Source organism: Podarcis tiliguerta, assembly GCF_965153285.1.
Source record: "Podarcis tiliguerta genome assembly, chromosome: 1".
Classification (NCBI taxonomy): Eukaryota; Metazoa; Chordata; class Lepidosauria; order Squamata; family Lacertidae; genus Podarcis; species Podarcis tiliguerta.
This window is the reverse complement of record NC_139534.1, coordinates 52,960,585-52,978,587: the sequence shown is the minus strand read 5'-3', so window position 1 is coordinate 52,978,587 and position 18,003 is coordinate 52,960,585. Positions and strand designations below refer to the sequence as shown.

At 42.9% G+C, this 18,003-nt stretch overlaps 1 protein-coding gene across 4 annotated transcripts in view; it reads right to left on the bottom strand.

Annotated features, from left to right (window-relative positions):
* The window catches only part of SLC4A3 (solute carrier family 4 member 3), a 45,431-nt gene extending 31,493 nt beyond the window's left edge, over positions 1 to 13,938 (bottom strand). For 3 of the 4 annotated variants that reach the window (XR_014512635.1, XM_083446321.1, XM_083446323.1), the window contains exons 1-2: positions 5,927 to 6,057; positions 5,541 to 5,697 (exon numbers count right to left, since the gene is read on the bottom strand). Coding sequence is in view for 3 of the 4 variants with exons in the window: in XM_083446321.1 (XP_083302447.1) it covers positions 5,541 to 5,697; positions 5,927 to 6,040 (271 nt within the window). In the remaining variant the exon portion in view is untranslated. Of the gene's footprint in view, positions 1 to 5,540; positions 5,698 to 5,926; positions 6,058 to 8,783; positions 8,937 to 13,593 lie in introns of those variants that run through there. The other variant, XM_083446322.1, reaches the window with a different exon arrangement.
* Positions 13,939 to 18,003: the final 4,065 nt, after the last annotated feature.

Here is an 18,003-nt window from a genome sequence, read left to right as displayed (position 1 = left end):
AGGCAGGGACTCCAACTAGTCCTGGAAGTGAGGATTTCACTGCTTCATCTAGGGTAGCGACTTACACATTGTCAAAAAAGAGGAAACATATCACCCAAAAGAGAAGAGGGCAAAGATATATACGTAGAGATAAATTATTTGCGGGTGGGCATAGAATAACTATCATTTAAACAGAAGTACAATAGATTTCACCATAGTGGGAAGACATGGGCAAGGTGAACTGCATGCTTGCAGTCTACTGAGCAGGTGTTAACTGGTGACGGGCAACACTTCAAGGCCCCTGCTCTCCATTCCTATAGTTCTTTATCCTTAAACTGGAGTTTGACTGGATAGCCCTTCAAATAGAGAACTCTTCTCTGTAAAGTAGGGCTTGTGGCCACAGTAGTCCTATCAAACCAAAGCAAAATGCACGAGAAATGGCTGCAAAGCTCAGAATATCTTTTAAGGAACCAATAGGAGATGGCTTTAGTTATTTGTCTAGGATGCTCAACTTTCTACCAGGCAAATTACACTCTACATACAAATCACAAAGTCATAATCATTTTATTATTAATGAAAAACCATTCCCAGGAAGCCACAAATTTGACTGGAGGAGTGATGAGAAAGGGGTGCTTAATCTTTCCCACTAGCCATTTTCCAATCAACCTGGGGAAAAAGGATAAATGAATCAGGGAAAAACAGCAGGAGGAAAAAAGTTTAAAAAAATACCCTCTCCTCCTCACCAGTTCTATCAAATCTGCAGCCTCTTTTTCATTTTTTTAAAAATGACACCATTGTGTCATTGCCCACATTTATGTGTAATATATTGTTTTCCCCTTAGACGTGGTCTGATGAGGATGAGGGGGCTGCTTCAGAGTGAAGCTATGCTTATAAAGAAGAGATGCTTTGTGAAAGAAGAATCCTGATTGTTCTTGTTCCTGGGCTCAGCTGTGGCTTTGCCTGTGCATTACTCTCTGGAGTACTACTCTCCCTGATGTAGTTAGTTGTCCAAAGTCAAACCTGCCTTGTAAGATATTCCAGTAGAGTTCATGACTGTGATAGTGGAAGCATCCACATGAATGAGCACTGCTGAGTAGCCCCAAATACAAAGAAATCATCAGATGTCAGTGAAACAATCCAAGAAACAATATTGATGTTTCCCTCAAAACAGCAGTGCACCATACAACTCTGTTCACCATCCAAAGCTGCCATCTTGCTTCCATCAGTCTAACTCTGTAAGTAAGAAACAACCCTGAATTTTACCAGTCCTTTTTAGCATTCACTTTGCCTCCCTTTTGTCAGTAAGCCATAGTTTCTGGATCTGAATCAGTAGTGGTTATTACTCAGGCTATGTGGTCTAAACAACAGTGTGTGCCACAAGTAGGAAGCTTGAACTTCTTACAGCCAAACAACAACAACAACTTCTCAAAGACTATTCTGTGAAAATGCATACTTGTAATTTTCATCAATATAATCTACATGCAGATATCATATAAAAATTATATTATGTGTCATATCTATACTCCTGACTAATATCCTCCATCAAAAAGTGACAAGACAACATGAAGGATCCAGCATGTATAAAACATCTTAAACTACCATCATCATACATGGAAAAGTAGTGCCATAACATTTACAAGTTTCTACATGTTGCCAAGCAAAGCCCCCAAATAACTTGATGGATCATAACTTGATGGATCAGATTCCATCAATATTCCTGTGGTTTTTCCATTGTGTTTTGTGCTTTTGCTTTCAATGCTTTACTTATTTGCTTTGATGCTGAAGGAAATTAGCTCAAGCACTGTCTCCATGGGAACTGCAATACAATTGGCCTAGAATGACATGGATTTGATTATGACAATCATACCAAATTATACCATGGCTTATACAAATGTCATGTCCTAAGCTATATTCTTTTAGCTTTAGTGTTAACCTACACCATTGTTACTATAACTAGATACTGCCTACCAAACATAGGCTCAGACTTATGTTTTAATGTCTAGGCCAAGAGAGTAAGTCATCCTGGAAATGGATCTAGAACTGTGGCAATTATTATGACATAGGGCAATTTAAAAAACAACAGCAACAAGAACAGCAACCATTGTGTTCTTCTAAAATAAATATTCATTTTGAGTGAGGCATATCAAAGCTTTGCTCAGGGTTTATTCTAAAATAGGTTTGTCTACACCACATTCCTCTCTACTTCTATGAAACGGCTGAGTCTTAATATAGCATATTATAGTCGTTTGTGGAGGGTAAGGACACTGGTGTTAAAATAGAAATGAAGTGCTTTGAGTTCACAGCTCAGAGCACTCTGGTTTGGGGGATGTTACCGGGCATCCCTGCATGTCTGAGGTCAATGATCTGATGGAGTTTGACATCATTTTAATTTGGAATTTAGCAATGAAGCTGAAGAATGCTCTGTGCAGCTTAGCAACGTAACATAGAATTAGTCCCCATCAGACCAAAACTGCACATGCAGTTAAACATGTTAGCATGTGCAAGGGCTGTCATTTGCTTGTAAACAAACCAGAGCATGTCTTTGGAAACAGAAAACCATGAACTGCAACAGCCAGCATTTGGGGGCAAGCAGAATAAATGTTGGTCAGAAATGTTTAATTGGTGGGAAATGAGGAAGGAATGATACGTACTGTAAAAATCACTGGCTTATCTTCCACACACAGGAGGAACCACCCACCCACATAGCCTCCAACTTCCCAGGATTTGAACGCATTTCATTGACCATCATCCAGTCTACCAGGGCTTGCACGCCCTCTCCTGTTTCAGATACATATAAATTTCATAAACTTTTATTGCACTAGCCAAAGGCCATGGCATTATCCAAAAACATCAACAGTCACTATATATGCCAGGGGTTGGCAAGGTTTACCTCGCCTGGGCCGGTTCACTCCAGTGGAGATCCCTCCATGGGCTGGATTGTGAGTGTGCGCGCCTGCGATTTCTGATGTCTACCTCTCTGCAGATGCGATTTCCGGTACCACAGAAGCGAGTCCCCACATTGTGCTGCGCCGGTTTAGCGCAGCGCGCAGGGACACACCAAGTGAGAGGCTTGGTTTGGGGGCAGCTCGTGGGCAGGTTAAACAATCCCTGTGGGCCACTTGTGGCCCATGGGCCTTAGGTTGCCTACCCCTGATATATACAGTAAAACCATAGTAAAATCAACTAAAATTCTTTGTTATATAAATAAAAGGTAGTTCTCATACAAAATGTCCAAATCTCCAAGTCCCCTTTGCAGTTGATCACTAGTTTATCTAGGGGTTTTTTTGCCCTAAGCTTCCTAGCGGCTTCATGCAGATGTTAAATAACATTGGAGACAAAATGGTGTCCTGTGGAACACCGCAGCACAAATGTCAGGGGCTTGAAGTGCACCCCCCAGTGTTACTCTTTGGACTCAACCACACAGGTAGGAACAGCACAACTGTAGTACAGTGCCTCCAATGTCCACCCCACTCAGTCAATCCAGGAGGAGACCATGGTCAATGGTATCAAAGGCCACTGAGAGAACAAGTAAGAGTAACAAGGTCACAATCCCTCTGTCCCTCTCCTGATACAGGTCATCCATCAAGGCAATCAAAGCTGGTTTAGTCCCCAAAGCAGGCCTAAATCTAGATGGAAGTGGATCCAAGTGCCCATGTTCACAATCAATTCTTGGTAGGGGAGCAGTTGCTTAACACAATAGTGGATTCTTCACGCACCAAATTTTAGCTTGTCACTGCCAGCAAGACATTTGGGCTGTGTGCCTAGACCCCAGAGTCCTGCATGCACCACCAGCCACACATGCTGTCTTTGCTTGGTACTGGTGGCTATCATGCAGCAGTTGAAAATGGACCTTGTATTTTAAATCAGTGGCTTGCTAGAATCCAAGCATGTTCACTAATAGTGATTCATTTCATACTTAATTATTTTAATATTACAATCAGGGTGAAAACAGAAATAATATAAAAACAGAACTCACTGTCTATTTTTCAGGGCTTTCTCTAAGCTTCACAACAGAAATGACAGTTTTCCCCAACTTGGTGCCCTCCAGTAGTTTTGAACTACATTTCTCATCAACCTCAACCAGCAGCCAGATTGGGGGGAAATCTAGATAGAAAAAAAGTTAGCTGTCCTGTCACTTGTTCCTCCCCTATAGTTCATGAAAACTGTCCACCTTTTTGTTAATTTTTCAAAAGTGCCACATGAGCATTTATCAATCCATTGATCGCCTTATTACCGGTATTTATATTTTTAAGCATAAAACTACCTTGGGGGTGGGGGTTCTTGATGATACTGCCTGTATCTAGTAGCAAATCAGCACTGACAAACTTCCATCAACTTGCAAAAAAATAATCTTAAGAAGTCAGCCATGGAATGGAAAGTTACATTCAGAATGAAACCAGTGAGAGTGCTTCCAGGTCAGCCTGCTTGCTCTAAAAATATTATATGTGTATTCACCATACACTCTACACAAGAAGAAACAGCTGCTGCTGCTTTCTTTCTCTCTCAGGATAGATGAACAAGGAAACTATGCCTCACCTGCAAGCACAAAGAAACTCTTGTCACCTCCCACTGCCCCCCCTCTATTTTTCATAACAGTACAGAAATAAACAAAGTTAATAATTTGGTTGAAGCCCGATATCTGGGGCTCCAGCTGGATGAATATGTGAAACTAACTTCTTTGATAAATCCTAGGCAGCAACAGAAAAAACTGCCTGTCTATAGCCAGTTTGGCTTCCATGAAGCAACCTCCAATAAGGTTTCATAGTGAAACAGCTTTACAATAAACTTTAAGGGGAGAATGAAATCAGATATTAGCTACTCAAAATCAATTGCCACCAGTCAGAGAGACAAATGGATAATTTGTACAGTAACTGATCAACATGATATATTGTCTATAATTGGAATTAATGACAATATTTGAAGTCAAATAATTGAAACTTGTATTTGTGAATCCTTTTCCCCCTAGATATCAAATTTCAGTTTGAAAATGTTGAGCTATGCCACTGAAATGTTACTACTGACATATACACACCCGTTTCACCAAATTCTCCAAACAGTGTTGCAAAAGTTGAGTACGTATAAGTTTTTGAAACGCAGAATCTAAAGTTCGCTTCTTAAAGTATCATTTCCATTTGTTTCAGTTCTAGTTGGATTGGGTAAACTCTACTACTTTCCAGCTTGATGGTGTGGAAAGACCATAACTGTTTTACACACACTGGTCTAAGATAGGGTTTAATTTGTTCTGCAGGAGATATATAAAGAGAGCTGGCATTTGTCTGGAATTTCCCGGACATACCCAGGTTTCATCTGCAGAAAATAGCATCCAGGCAGAATTTTCAGAAATCGGTTAAAATTCCTGGGGAAATCCAGATTCCCCCCCCCCCCACTAAAAATATCAACAACTTGTGTCCAGATTTTCACTTTTTGAAATACAGCAACCCAAAAATAGGCTATTTTAAGCAGGCCTTCCATACCATTAAATATGGTTCCTACCCGAAGGCTGTGCTTGGTCTGTGCTCTGATTATAAACTGGGGCCAGTTTGTTTATAAGACATACGTACATTCAAAGTCGCTCTCGCTGTAGCTGCGACCTAGCTTCTCCTGGTCTCTTAACACAGACTTGCTGATCAAGTCTCCGAACCGTTCGATAGCCAAGGTCTTGTCCAAATCCTCCTCATCCTCCGTGCCAGGAAAGGCCGTCTCAGCATCCTCACCATCCTGCATACCAATCCGCAGAACTGATAAATCACATGGTGCCTGAAAACAGTCCCTTAATACAGAGAGGCATAGAAAAATGCTAACCCCTTTTCCCTGTTCCCAGTCTCCTTCCCCAATAGTACCCACATTCACATTTCACAATGATGGGGTCACAAGAGCCCTCAAAACAATAGAGAGTAAAATGCTTGGCAGGGTTGTCCACCCTGATATCCATTTAAATTGAACTTGCCTTCCTAATCTTGTCTGCCTTCTTCCCCAGATTGGGACTGTGAAGTTTACTGTCGTGTGCACTGTACAATTTTAGATATCCAGAAGGTGAACAACAGACTGTGTCCAAATCCATCCGTTCAAGACCCTCCTTTACCCTCTCTCCTCTTGTTCTCTCTCCACTCCTCTATGATCAGTGTCTCTCACAATCTGATATTTTAACTGCCAAGTTCTTTCTCATCCCCTCCTGCATTCCAGAAAGGAGAAGATCCCTTGGTCTCCAGTTTATTTGAGGGGCGGGAGGAGCAAAGCCAAAAAGAGATTGGATAAATGGCGATTCACCTCAGGAGACAGGTAGAACAGGAGATTTAGGACATAGGCTTGGATCGCAAGATCCAATGTTGGCTAGTCCATGTCACAGTTGTCTGATGTTTCCTATTGGTTGCCTGCAGAGCACACCTGTGTAATCCCATCTGATCCTCTAGTCTTTTTCTTCCATCTTGCCTTCTTCTATCCTGAGTTTTTACCACAGGCCCTGACCCCATCCCATGCTCTCCATTACAATCTTCCACTTTGGAATATCTGTTATGGCCACTTTACTGTACAGCTCTGGATATCTCCCCTTTCTTTCTGGATCCATTTCAGTCCTTCCTGTGTCTTTTCCAAGAGCCACTGTTCAATCCTGCAGCTATGAGCTCTGTCAGTTTTAGCCCTTACCAATCCTCAGCTGCAGACACTGGTTAAAAGAAGAAGAATTCCTGTCAATTTAGCCTGAAATGCTGGTGCCAAGCTGTTGTGGACTCCTCGGTTACCATGGCAACACAGTAGGCCCAGCAGTGACAGGTCCTTGCTGAACCAGAATAGGAAGTAAAACTGCTGAACAGTTCCCAACACCCACCCCTAGATAAACAGTCAAGAAAAGCTACAATATCTGTGCTAATGTGCATCTGTACATACACATGCAGGTGTGTAGGTACAGTGTTGCCATTGCTCCTGGAAAGGCAGGGCTCCCCTGCACAAGGGCTTAATTTGAGACAGGGCTCAGCCCTGGAATTTGCTTTCAGCTACCTGGAACGTTGTGAAGGAAGCATATTTCACTCAACATGGAGTGATCACAGCTGAACTTACACTGCAGAAAGTATGATAAAGGATTTTTAAGGCCTGAAGCCCTGCACCTATCATTTTAGACATTAAGGATTACTTTGAAGCATCATTGCTGGTGGATCTTGAAGGAGCCTGGTCTAAGGTGCAGGGCAGAGAATATATTACTAGATTCCCTCCATACAGGGAATCAAAGTTGCAGACATATTGTGATATAGACACTCCAAATGTAAAAAAAATAATAATTTTAGAATGGCTTTATTCAGAGGACTTCACATGGAGAATGAAAACAAAGTAAAGATCGGTCATTTCTTACAGACATGAATATTTCATAACATCACAAAATCACACAAGTCAGTTGCTCAAATCCACAATTATTTACTTCATGTGCCAAAAATTTATAGCAACCATCTTTTGATCCACAGGTGATTATAATGAATACTATTGGTATAGTGAGTACTTGATCACCTGGGGCAACCTTGTAACAATAGTTGCAGAATGACACCTCCAAAATCTTACATTCAGTACTTCTAGATTCCTATCAGATAACTCAAGCTTTCACTAGCCTGATAAAGGCAATAGGTTATTATGTCATATCAGCAACAAATCTATGTCACATTGCCCTCTCATTCTTTGTAAATATTCTTTTGCAATTTATGCATAAATAGTACTATATTGATATATTATATAATATTGTAAAATGACTGGCTGATTAGTATCACTGATCCATATAGAAAAAGTTGGTCCTATGCAACCATCTGTAAACAGAGGCTTTCTGTTCTCTTGAACATCACTAGCAAAGCCCAGTCCACAAATATATATTAAAAACAGGAGAGCTTGGATCCCAAGAAAAGTTAAGTTTTTAAAAGCTATGGAATTACAGTTTCCTGTTGTTGCTCCTGCAACTACCCCCACCCACTGAAAAACATATCGGGGAATTGCCCAAAATCAGGTGGAGGCCTGCCCACTTTTGGTCAGTTCTCCCCTTTCCCAGAAACCCCCTGTGCCCCATTGTACATTATTCATATGGTCCTTCACCCTCTGAAGAGGCTTTTGTGACGTGAAGTTGACTTTGGGAAGACGTAAGGGAACTGGACACTTTTATTCCATGACCTTCCTTGAGTTAACTTATCCTAGGATCAAAGCCAATGTCTTTTAAAACTCATTTCTGGGTTTTAAAGAGGGGAAATGCTTTGAGCTATCACTTCTTGAATACCAAACTTCAAAGAATAAACACTGCTGCAGTGTCTTCAGAAGGGTAGTCATCTTAGCCTGCTGCAGAAAAGGCAAGTCTTGTGACACCTTAAAGATTTAAAGAGCTCTAGCATTAAACTTATGTCACAATTTATCCCAATCTGTATAGGATCTGAAATGTTTTTTTATGTGGAATTGTTTTTGTTTTTAGAGACGGAATTGTTTAAAGTTGTTTTTATTGTCTTTGTTTTTGTAGTAAAGTTGCTTGGAGATATATATGGGCAGCAATTCATAAATGGAATCAAATAAATAAATTTGGTTAGTCTTAAGTGCTGTAAGACTTGTTTTCACTGGCTGTGCAAATCTGTTATGCTTTTTTCCTCTTGAGACCAGTGAACTAGTTAGGGTATAGATTTCCCCACATAACGTGTGAACTGAGAAGACTCTGAGCAGGGCTCATAGTCAAAGAACTTGAGTCAAAAGAACTGAAGTAATTTGTAGACAAATCTCATTTTCCACAGCAAAAACGTTTTACCAGTGCTTGAAAAGCAAATCTATTATATATATATATTTATTAAAATCACCTGCTGCACTGTAGTGAAGATGCCTCCCAAAGGAGCATTTTTTCCATCTGCCATCTTGGTTTAAGATCTATGGACCGTCATACAACGTTTGGGCAAATATCAACCCTTCTCTTTCATTAGCAGGCAACCAGTAAGTCTGAGGCGTGGCATAACCTGTGGAGAAAGGATAGAACACATGGACATCTGGACCAAAGAAATGGCAAGGGTGTGTAGCTATATTTGTGGTGAATAAGAACTAATGGAAAGTTAAGAGCCACAGCTCAAAATCATGCGACAACCTTACGCAAGACACTGAGTTCTAAATTAATTATAAGCACTCAGAAAAGTGACCTGGATATTGCTATGGACAGCTCAACAACTTGCTTGGCTCAGATTGCATGCCGCTAAGTGTCAGGATGTAAAAGGAATGGCGTGTGGCATAATAATAATGATAGTCTAATGATGTCCTCCTCTGGAGAGTCATGTGCCATTCCAGTCACCAATCTCATAAAGAAATGGGGGGGGGGGGTTGCTGCTGTGTACAGGGTTATGGGGAGGAAAAGCCTCTTTATGGGGATAGGAAGAGGACTTTGAGAGCACAGGCAAACAGCTTGAGATGACACAACAGATGTTTGTAAATAATAAACAGCAAAGCAAAGGGAAACGATTGCAAGGGTTAAAAGGCAGTAATTTATAGCTAATCAAGGAAGCATAGCTGAGTAATCCCTCTGTTTGCGTAAGCCCTACGTAGCTACTGGGTTTCACTGAGCAGAGACTTGGTCTCTTAATAGCCCTCTGGGGATTTTCTGTCTTCTCTTCAAAATAGTTGGACAAAGTAGACTGTGGATAGCATTGCTTCCTTGCTGGATTTAAATAGGACTCATGAGAGGGTCCCCCCTCCCACCTGGCTAGGTTTTTTAAAAAGAGCTCCATTTCAGTTTTAGGTGCTGGTCAGCTTTCAATATGTGTATGTCTCTGTACATTAAAGCATACAAATGGTTGTTTTGTCTGGGAGAGGAAGTAAACACTCCTCTGGGACAGGAATTGCAAAAGTCTCTAAGCAAAAGGATTGTAGGTAACATTAAACTGCTTTTGTGGATCTAGGCTGCAATCCTATACACATTTACCTGGGAGTAAGTCCCATTGAGCTTAATAGGACTTACTTCTGAGCAGACGTGTACAGGCTTGCTCTTAGTGTACAAATTGAGGAAATAATGACATGAAATAAACCTCAGTCATACATTGTTAGAGCTCCTGGAAAAACATTGCAAACAGCTTTCTTGAAAACAACATTTCAGCACAGAAGGGTGTCAGAAACATACTGGTGTAGGCTTGCAGAAATTCTGGTAAATGTTGGGCTAAGAATTTGACTAAACCCAACGATAATTAAGACAGTAATAGATTTCTGAGACAAGGAATGCCCCTGCAATCACTAAGCTGGAGCCTGCTGTTGCTTCAACATCTAATTATCCCTGAATGTCAAAATACTGCTCCTTGAGCGATAATAGCTATTGTATAGCTTAAGACCAACACCCTGCCCTGTAACAGTGCATCTACTGCTTTTGCTAATTGCAATTATAAACATGCACTTTATTTCTTGTTTTAATTTGCCTCTGTAACTTTCAACTCATTGTATTTTGTGTTGGCTTGGGCTGATCTTGACAAACCACTTCCTCCTGAATATTCCCAAAAGAAGTTTTGTAAACTTAAATGTAGTGCCTCCAGAGCAAGCAGCTTGTTAAGACTGCTGCTGGTATTGTCTAAAAATGAATTAGGGTCTCCTATGCATGTATTGTAGATGATTCTAGCTAAACGCAGCACCAAGTATATCGGTCTATAACACCCACATACCATCTTATTTTTGTTTTGCTTTGCTTTTAACCAGAGTTGCCAGGAATTGAACCGGGGACCTTCTGCATATGAAACATCTTCCTTCTCTTATCTAACACTGAGCTTGGGCTGGTCCATTCATTAATGTATGTGTCTATGATGCCATGAATAAGGGGTGCCTGGGGGACCTCTGGGTTGGAGAGTATTACTTTCCATGCAGTCTCAATAGTCATGAGTCTCAATACTCATTTATTTAGAATGTTACAATGAAAGAATCCCCCCTTTCAAAATGTATAGAACACCATGAGAAGGGACTGAGAAAGTGGGCCGACTCCAAAATACAGTGATACCTCAGGTTACATATGCTTCAGGTTACATACGCTTCAGGTTACAGACTCCGCTAACCCAGAAATAGTACCTCGGGTTAAGAACTTTGCTTCAGGATGAGAACAGAAATTGGGCTCTGGCGGCACCGCAGCAGCAGGACGCCCCATTAGCTAAAGTGGTGCTTCAGGTTAAGAATAGTTTCAGGTTAAGAACAGACTTCGGGAACAAATTAAGTACTTAACCCGAGGTGCCACTGTAGAAACATAGTTTGTGGGGTTGAGTTTTCAACAATGACCTGTGACATCTGAGTTTGACTTTCCATCCAACCATGAAGCTCATTGGGTGACTGAATCACTTTCCCTCTCTCTCAGCCCAACCTGCTTCAAATGGTTGTTGTGGGGATAAAAGGGGACACACACCATGTAATTAGGTAATACGTTTCTGTTATCACTGATGGACATATGAGGTTGCCTTATACTTGACAGATCATCGGTCCCATTCAGCCCAGTATTTTTTATGCTGACTGGCAAGTAGTTCTCCACGGGTTTGCAGCAGAGGACTTTCTCATTATCTGCTACCTGATTCTTTTAACTGGAAATGCCAGGGATTGAGCCTGAGCATGCACTCCCTTTCCATTATGGTCAGTGTGTTATACATCCTCTTCACAAGGGTTTTCCGCCGCCGAGACCGTACTCAGACAAAAGGGTGGCAGTTCAAGACTGCAGCAATGCAAGAACGGGATCATTTGCATTTGACATTTGCCCTCGCCCACTCCATTCTGCTGGTTACATACTAGGACTGGGAGTGCTCGAGAGGGTAAGGCGGAGGAGGGAACTTGAGAAAAGTAGATGTCAGTAACAGTAGCAGGGCATGGCTCTGTGGAAAGCCCCAAACAGACATTCCGTGGGACTGCGGCCCAGAGTGGAGGAGGCAGGGAAGGGGCAGCTGCATGGCTAGGAACAGCTGGAAGCAGGAGAGAAGTGGGGGAGGAAGGAAAGCAGTGACAGAGGCTACGATGTCAACCAGATTTTTGCATGATGCTCTCCGTTGGCAAGGAAACTTTTGTCTTCTCTTTACCAGAAGCTGGAAGAAAGTGGAGCTCCTCCCACCACTGTACCTGCAGGCTAGTCCTGCTCCTACTGCATTTCTGCTGCTCAAACAGCTGTTAAAGAGTCAGCAAGTCTTACTGGGAGTGATTGACAAGGACATTAATCTATTAAAGCCATGTGCTGTGGACACTTCCTTTAAAGGCTGCTGTTAATAAGGCCAGATGGGCCACTGGTGCTGACGATTAAAGCAGCTCTTAATTCTTACGACCTTTTATAGCCTTGCCAATAATGTATCTTTCTCTCATACAAGCCAGTATCATTTTACTTGGACTCCCTTGTCTATCTGCCTAGCTGTCCCCACTTTTACATTCAGACTATGGGGGCTTTGAGGCCATGTATTTATACACTGCTGAGCATGGTCAGGGCACGGCTCATACCTGAAGCTTGTTAGACCCATGGCAATAAACAAGAGAAGCAAGAGGAGGAAGAAAAGGACAGATTTGATTAGAGAGACGCACGTCACTCCCAAATGATAGGCTGTTGGCGCCAAAGGAAGACCAAGAGAGGGACAAGATGCAGTGTCCTGTGCAACAGAGCAGGAGATAAGGGCTCAAAATCTCACTTAGCACATGCCCAAAGTTCAAACCCCTGCCTGAGGAGGAAGGGACCCTTGAATATGATGAGAAACTGGAGACATGGAGCACACACTGAGATAATAATGTGCAGTAGATGGGACTGAACTGAAGGCATGACATGTACAAAAGCGCACACACACAAATGAGAGTGTGCCAGGAGTACTGTGGCATATGCATATTTTGGGATCGCAGTGGTGGTTAATTTCTGTGTGTAAGCAGTGCTGGAGCTTGCACCTAACTGACAGCCACACCCTCTGACCTGGAAGCCCTGGCCACTGATCCCACAAGAACAGAGTTTGGTGAGGGAAAGTACTCTACACATGCTCAGAGGCACTCTCATCTGCATTGCTTCCAATTTTCCCAAACTGAGACCTGTTCCCTAGAGCTGAGTCTCAGCTCATATTACTACTCTCTCTCTCTCTCTCTCTCTCTCTCTCTCATCAAAGGATTGCTGATTTATTGCACTAGATTTTGCCCTGGGGGAGGGGGTTTGCATTGTCACTTGTCGTGTTCAGGAGGCTCCAGATTTCCCAAGCAGAACACATCACGGGCATCTTTTGTGGGCATGCCCAAATGTGGACATGCTGGGCGGTGAGAATGCAGACACATACACGGCCTGTTCTGAAATGTCCCCCCTCCCCTTTTTCCTTCTTCTGCTCTCTGAACAACTCACAAAGCATGCACATACCTTGCAGTCTTCTCTGCTGCCCTGGCAGATGCTTAGGGGGCCCTCACACCCTTTTATTTCCTTTTATTTCATTTTTTTGCAGCAAGGACTTGACACTCCGGAGAAAGAAAGCCCCAAACCTGTGAGCCAAGCACAAGAGAGGCAAAGGCAAACCCATCTAAAAGGGTCCTGCTATGAGGCTTTGCTCCCTGCGGAAGACTCTCTCTCTCTGCCCTGCACCTGGCAATGTCAGGGACATGAGGATGCTGGACCAGGATGGGATGAAGGCAGGAGTGGGGGTGGGGAAAGAGGCTATACTGTACCTCGCTGCTGATGAGAAGGAGAGCTGCCTGCCTCCAGCCAGGGGTCCACCGAATTCACGCTGCTGTGACTGGCCTCTTCTTGCCCTCCCTCCTGCTGCTGCTGCTGGAGATCACTCAACATGTGTCCATTTCCCTGCTAGTGGCTCAGGTAGGGTGGCTGTTTGAGACACCTCCTCTTCTCCTCCACCACCTCTGCCTCCTCCTTTTCAGTGCAGCAGCAGCAGCAGCTTCCTGCTCCTCCTGCAGGCAGCCATCCGCTGTTACTGGCTCTGCTTAGAGACGAGCTGCACATTGGCTGCTCTGGCTCCCTTATTTAAAATTCTGTGTGGCGAGCCGCTCAGGCTATGAGTCACTCGCTGCTTTTCGCCGAAGCAAAAGCAGGCAGCAGCTGAGCCGAGCGGCTATTCTGGAGAGTCACAGGATGGTGGGAGGGAAGGAGGGATGCCAAGTCACCTCCCCTGCTAAGACAGCCTCACTGGCATCTCCACACCCAAGGAGCATGGCATTGGGGCAAAGCCGCATGGCCGGGCAACGCAGTGGTGCAGCCACCACTCGATGCCTGCACACCATCTTCCATCTCTCAGAGGTGCAAACAAATAAAATATTGGGGTGGGGAGAGGTAAGCCCTGCCCAACATAATCGATCACAAGATGCGGAGCACACACACCATTTGAACAGCAATGCCCTTCAACTTTGGGGGCCCCAGCTCCCTCAAATATTTTATTGGGGGAACATTGGCCCCAAGGAGTTGGCTGCTATGCCATCTCTACATACCAACTTGATTGATGCATTGTTATTCCAAAGTGTTGCACATACCAAATTGAGAATGATACCAGTGGCTAAGAGACACAGCCCTCCAGGGGCTTCTTAATGAGTTTTGAGGTTTTGGCTTTTTAAACTGTAAAGACTGAATTCTTAATCCATGTTTTATATTGCAGCTGTATTTTTAAAAAATGTTTATCATGAATCTTAACCTTTTTTAAAAAAAAATGCACGCTGCCCAGAGAATTTCAGTTATGGGGCAGCATAGTAATACCGTTCAATAATAATAAATAAATCATCAAAGAGCTCCCACTTTGAATCTCAATACTGTTATGAACTCACTTAGGCAAGCCAGTCTTTCTCAGATATACCTTACTGGGTTGTTGTGAGATTACGGCTAGTTAATGTGCTGCAGGGCAGACTCAAGACTTTGTGGTGCCTGAGGCACAGCAGCAAATGTGCCTCTCACCTCCCAAGTCAAGGTGCATAGGGTCTAAAACGAAAAATCCCACAAGCACCACTCTCTGAAAAATAAATAACACATTAACAACAATTAAGAAATATTTCCTGCCATTATACCCAGACTGCCTCATTCTCCTTAATGATGGGGCTAACTCTGAGAATGCAAGCAAAGCGCTTTGAATACTTGCAAATGCTATACAAATTTCAACTATTATAATTCCTGTGCAAATTTTTGTGCCAGTTTTAAGTCACCTCACATGCTTTAGCTGAGAGGTGCCCTATGAATAACCAAGCAAACAAATAAATTATCACACAAGTTGTGTGAACAAAACAAAAATATAATATTAGCAGGAAATTCTATCTCTGTGGGTGGGTGGGTGTGTAAATTTAAAGCAGCCTTACATCTGAAACTGAAGCCAGGTTAAAAGTGTATTTTTTATCAAGAGACACTACACAGATCATATATTCACAGGTGCATGCTAGGATTGTTTGTTTGTTTAAAATCTATGCAAAATCAACTGCTTGCTAATCTTGTCAACTCAATAAACCATACATCAAAAGTATTCCTTCTCCCTGCGCTATAATATAGGACACAAAAAGTAGTTCTGCTCCCACCTAAATTAGGCCTGATTATTTGACCTTCAACTATTTTCTCAAAAGTGTGTTAACATGAATGACAGGAGCAACTGTTGGTGCCCTATTATAATTCTTTCATAAGGGAAAGCTTTGACATGAAAACTGAGAATTTATCTCCCAGAGAGGAGAGAGCAGATTTGTTCAATTAATAATTTTTGCTTGTGTGTTAAATATTCTGAATGCTCTATCAATCAAGAAGGAGTTCCCACACCCAAAGCTGGTCATTTATTTATTTATACATACATGCATGCATACACACTTATTTGAACAATTCACAAACTACTGTACTTAGAATGGAGTAGGAGCAGTTAAGTCACCTAACTGACCTGTGGGTTAACTGATTTTAAGTGACTTGCAGATGACTACAGTACCTAAAACTCTTAGTTCCAACGAACATTTGAACTTTGCAGTGAGTTATTCCCAAATGAGCAATGAAAGGAACATAGCTAAGGGCTCATCCACACTTCTGCTTGTGCTGTGTCTAAAAAACATGGGTCTGAGCAGTTAGTGTGGAGGAGCCCTTAGTCACAGCTAAGTTTCTGGATGGGATGTTTTTGTATTATCTCCCACATCTATTGTGCTGGCGCACATGCAGATTTGAATTCCATACCTTAAAGCAGGTGTGGAGAACCTGTGGCCTTCCCCATGTTGTTGGATTCCAACTCCCATCAGCCCCAACCAGTATGGCCAGTGGTCAGTCCAACAACTTCTGGGTGGGGGCACACAGGATCCCCACCCCTGCTTTAAATAATGTATAGACAAGAGGTAATAGCAATGGATTAAAGCATTGGGCTCACAAGAATAACTGATTAATGTAAGCATAGGGGTTTTTTAGAATTATGACTGGCTATAATTGTTATGAATATAAACAAAATAAAAATAGAAGCAGAAAAGCAGAAGGAGCATGGCTTGGACTTCCTATAAATTCTATCTAAAGCTTTAGGCATGCACATCTGATGAGGGGACTTTCTTGTACAAAAATAGGAAGGCTCTGTCCTGATATGATATGAAACTGGGCTCTTTGCAAAGCAATATAAAACCTGAGAACTCTTGTCCTCCCTTTGACCTGCATTCACTAATGGCTCTGCTAACAAGGAATCTGTAAACACCCATCAAACATTTGGTTAATACTATGAACTCCCATACAATTGGAGGACCATGCTGTGCGCAGCATGGCTTGCTTTATTTGTTTTAAGGTGTATGTGTGCATGTGCAGCATGCTGAGACAGAAATGCCAGGGCTCAACAGAGAACCAGACTTCTACAAAGGCACACTAAATGGAGCTATCCTGGCTACTCAGCACAGATCGTCAAAAACAAAATACAAAATAAGTTTTCAGTAAAACTTCTCTGGAAACTGGCAACAGATCCAAGAAACATGGCTGTGCATTTATTTCTGTCCTAATCCAAAATCCCCAGGGTTCAGGCCCTTCTGAAAACAGAAGGAGGTACTGAGTACCAACAAGCCCTGCCTCAAAGAAATTATTACACGGTACTCATTATTAAGACCTGAAGCACAGTGATCCACAGAAGAATGGGGAATCCTGGCCCTCTGGATGTTCCCATCAACCAGCATAGTCAATGGTCAGAAATGATGGGAGCTGTTTTCCAACGACTTCTGGAGAGCCCAAGTTTCCCCACCCCGAGTCACTAGAGCCTCAAGACTCAAGCTTGACCATCAAAACATTCTAAAGTACAATATCCCCCAGCTTCTCATCGACTCCTGCAAATAATCATTTCCCACCATTATGTTGGCTCTGTAGGAAAAGTGCAACAGCAGGTCCCCAGTTCAATCTGTGGACACTGCAGCTGGAGGGCTGATTCAATATGAAATTGTATGAAATGACAGGTGTGACCAAAAAGAGTAGAGCAGGGGGAAGAGAACTTGCAGCTCTCCAAATGTTGGTGGTTATAACTCCCACCACTCCTAAATGGCCTCAGTCCAGTATACCTGAAGGAGCGTCTCCACCTCCATCGTTCTGCCACATTGCCTCAGCGCAGGACACTGAGGTCCAGCGCCGAGGGCCTTCTGGCGGTTCTCTAGATGCAAGAAGCCAAGTTACAGGGAACCAGGCAGAGGGCCTTCTCAGTAGTGGCACCCACCCTGCGGAACACCCTCCCACCAGATGTCAAAGAGAAAAATAACTACCAAACTTTTAGAAGACATCTAAAGGCAGCCCTGTTTAGGGAAGCTTTTAATGTTTAATAGGTTATTGTATTTTAGTGTTTTGTTGGAAGCCGCCCAGAGTGGCCGGGGGACCCAGCCAGATGGGCGGGGTATAAATAAATCATCATCATCATCATCCTGGCCACCACCTATGCTGGCTGAGGCTGATGGGAGCTGGAGTCCAAGGATACCTGCAGCCACAGGTTTCCTCAACTCCGAAGTGTAGGATAGTAGACAAAAACTCCCCGCTTTCGGAAGCCCTGATTGCTAACAGATCATGAGATCTGCCACACTGCACTCCCTAAAAGGAAGGGCTTTCTGCAACCCAGTGAAGGAGATGGCGAAGCGCGACGCCGTAGAAAGAGAGGGCGGAGCTTTGAATGC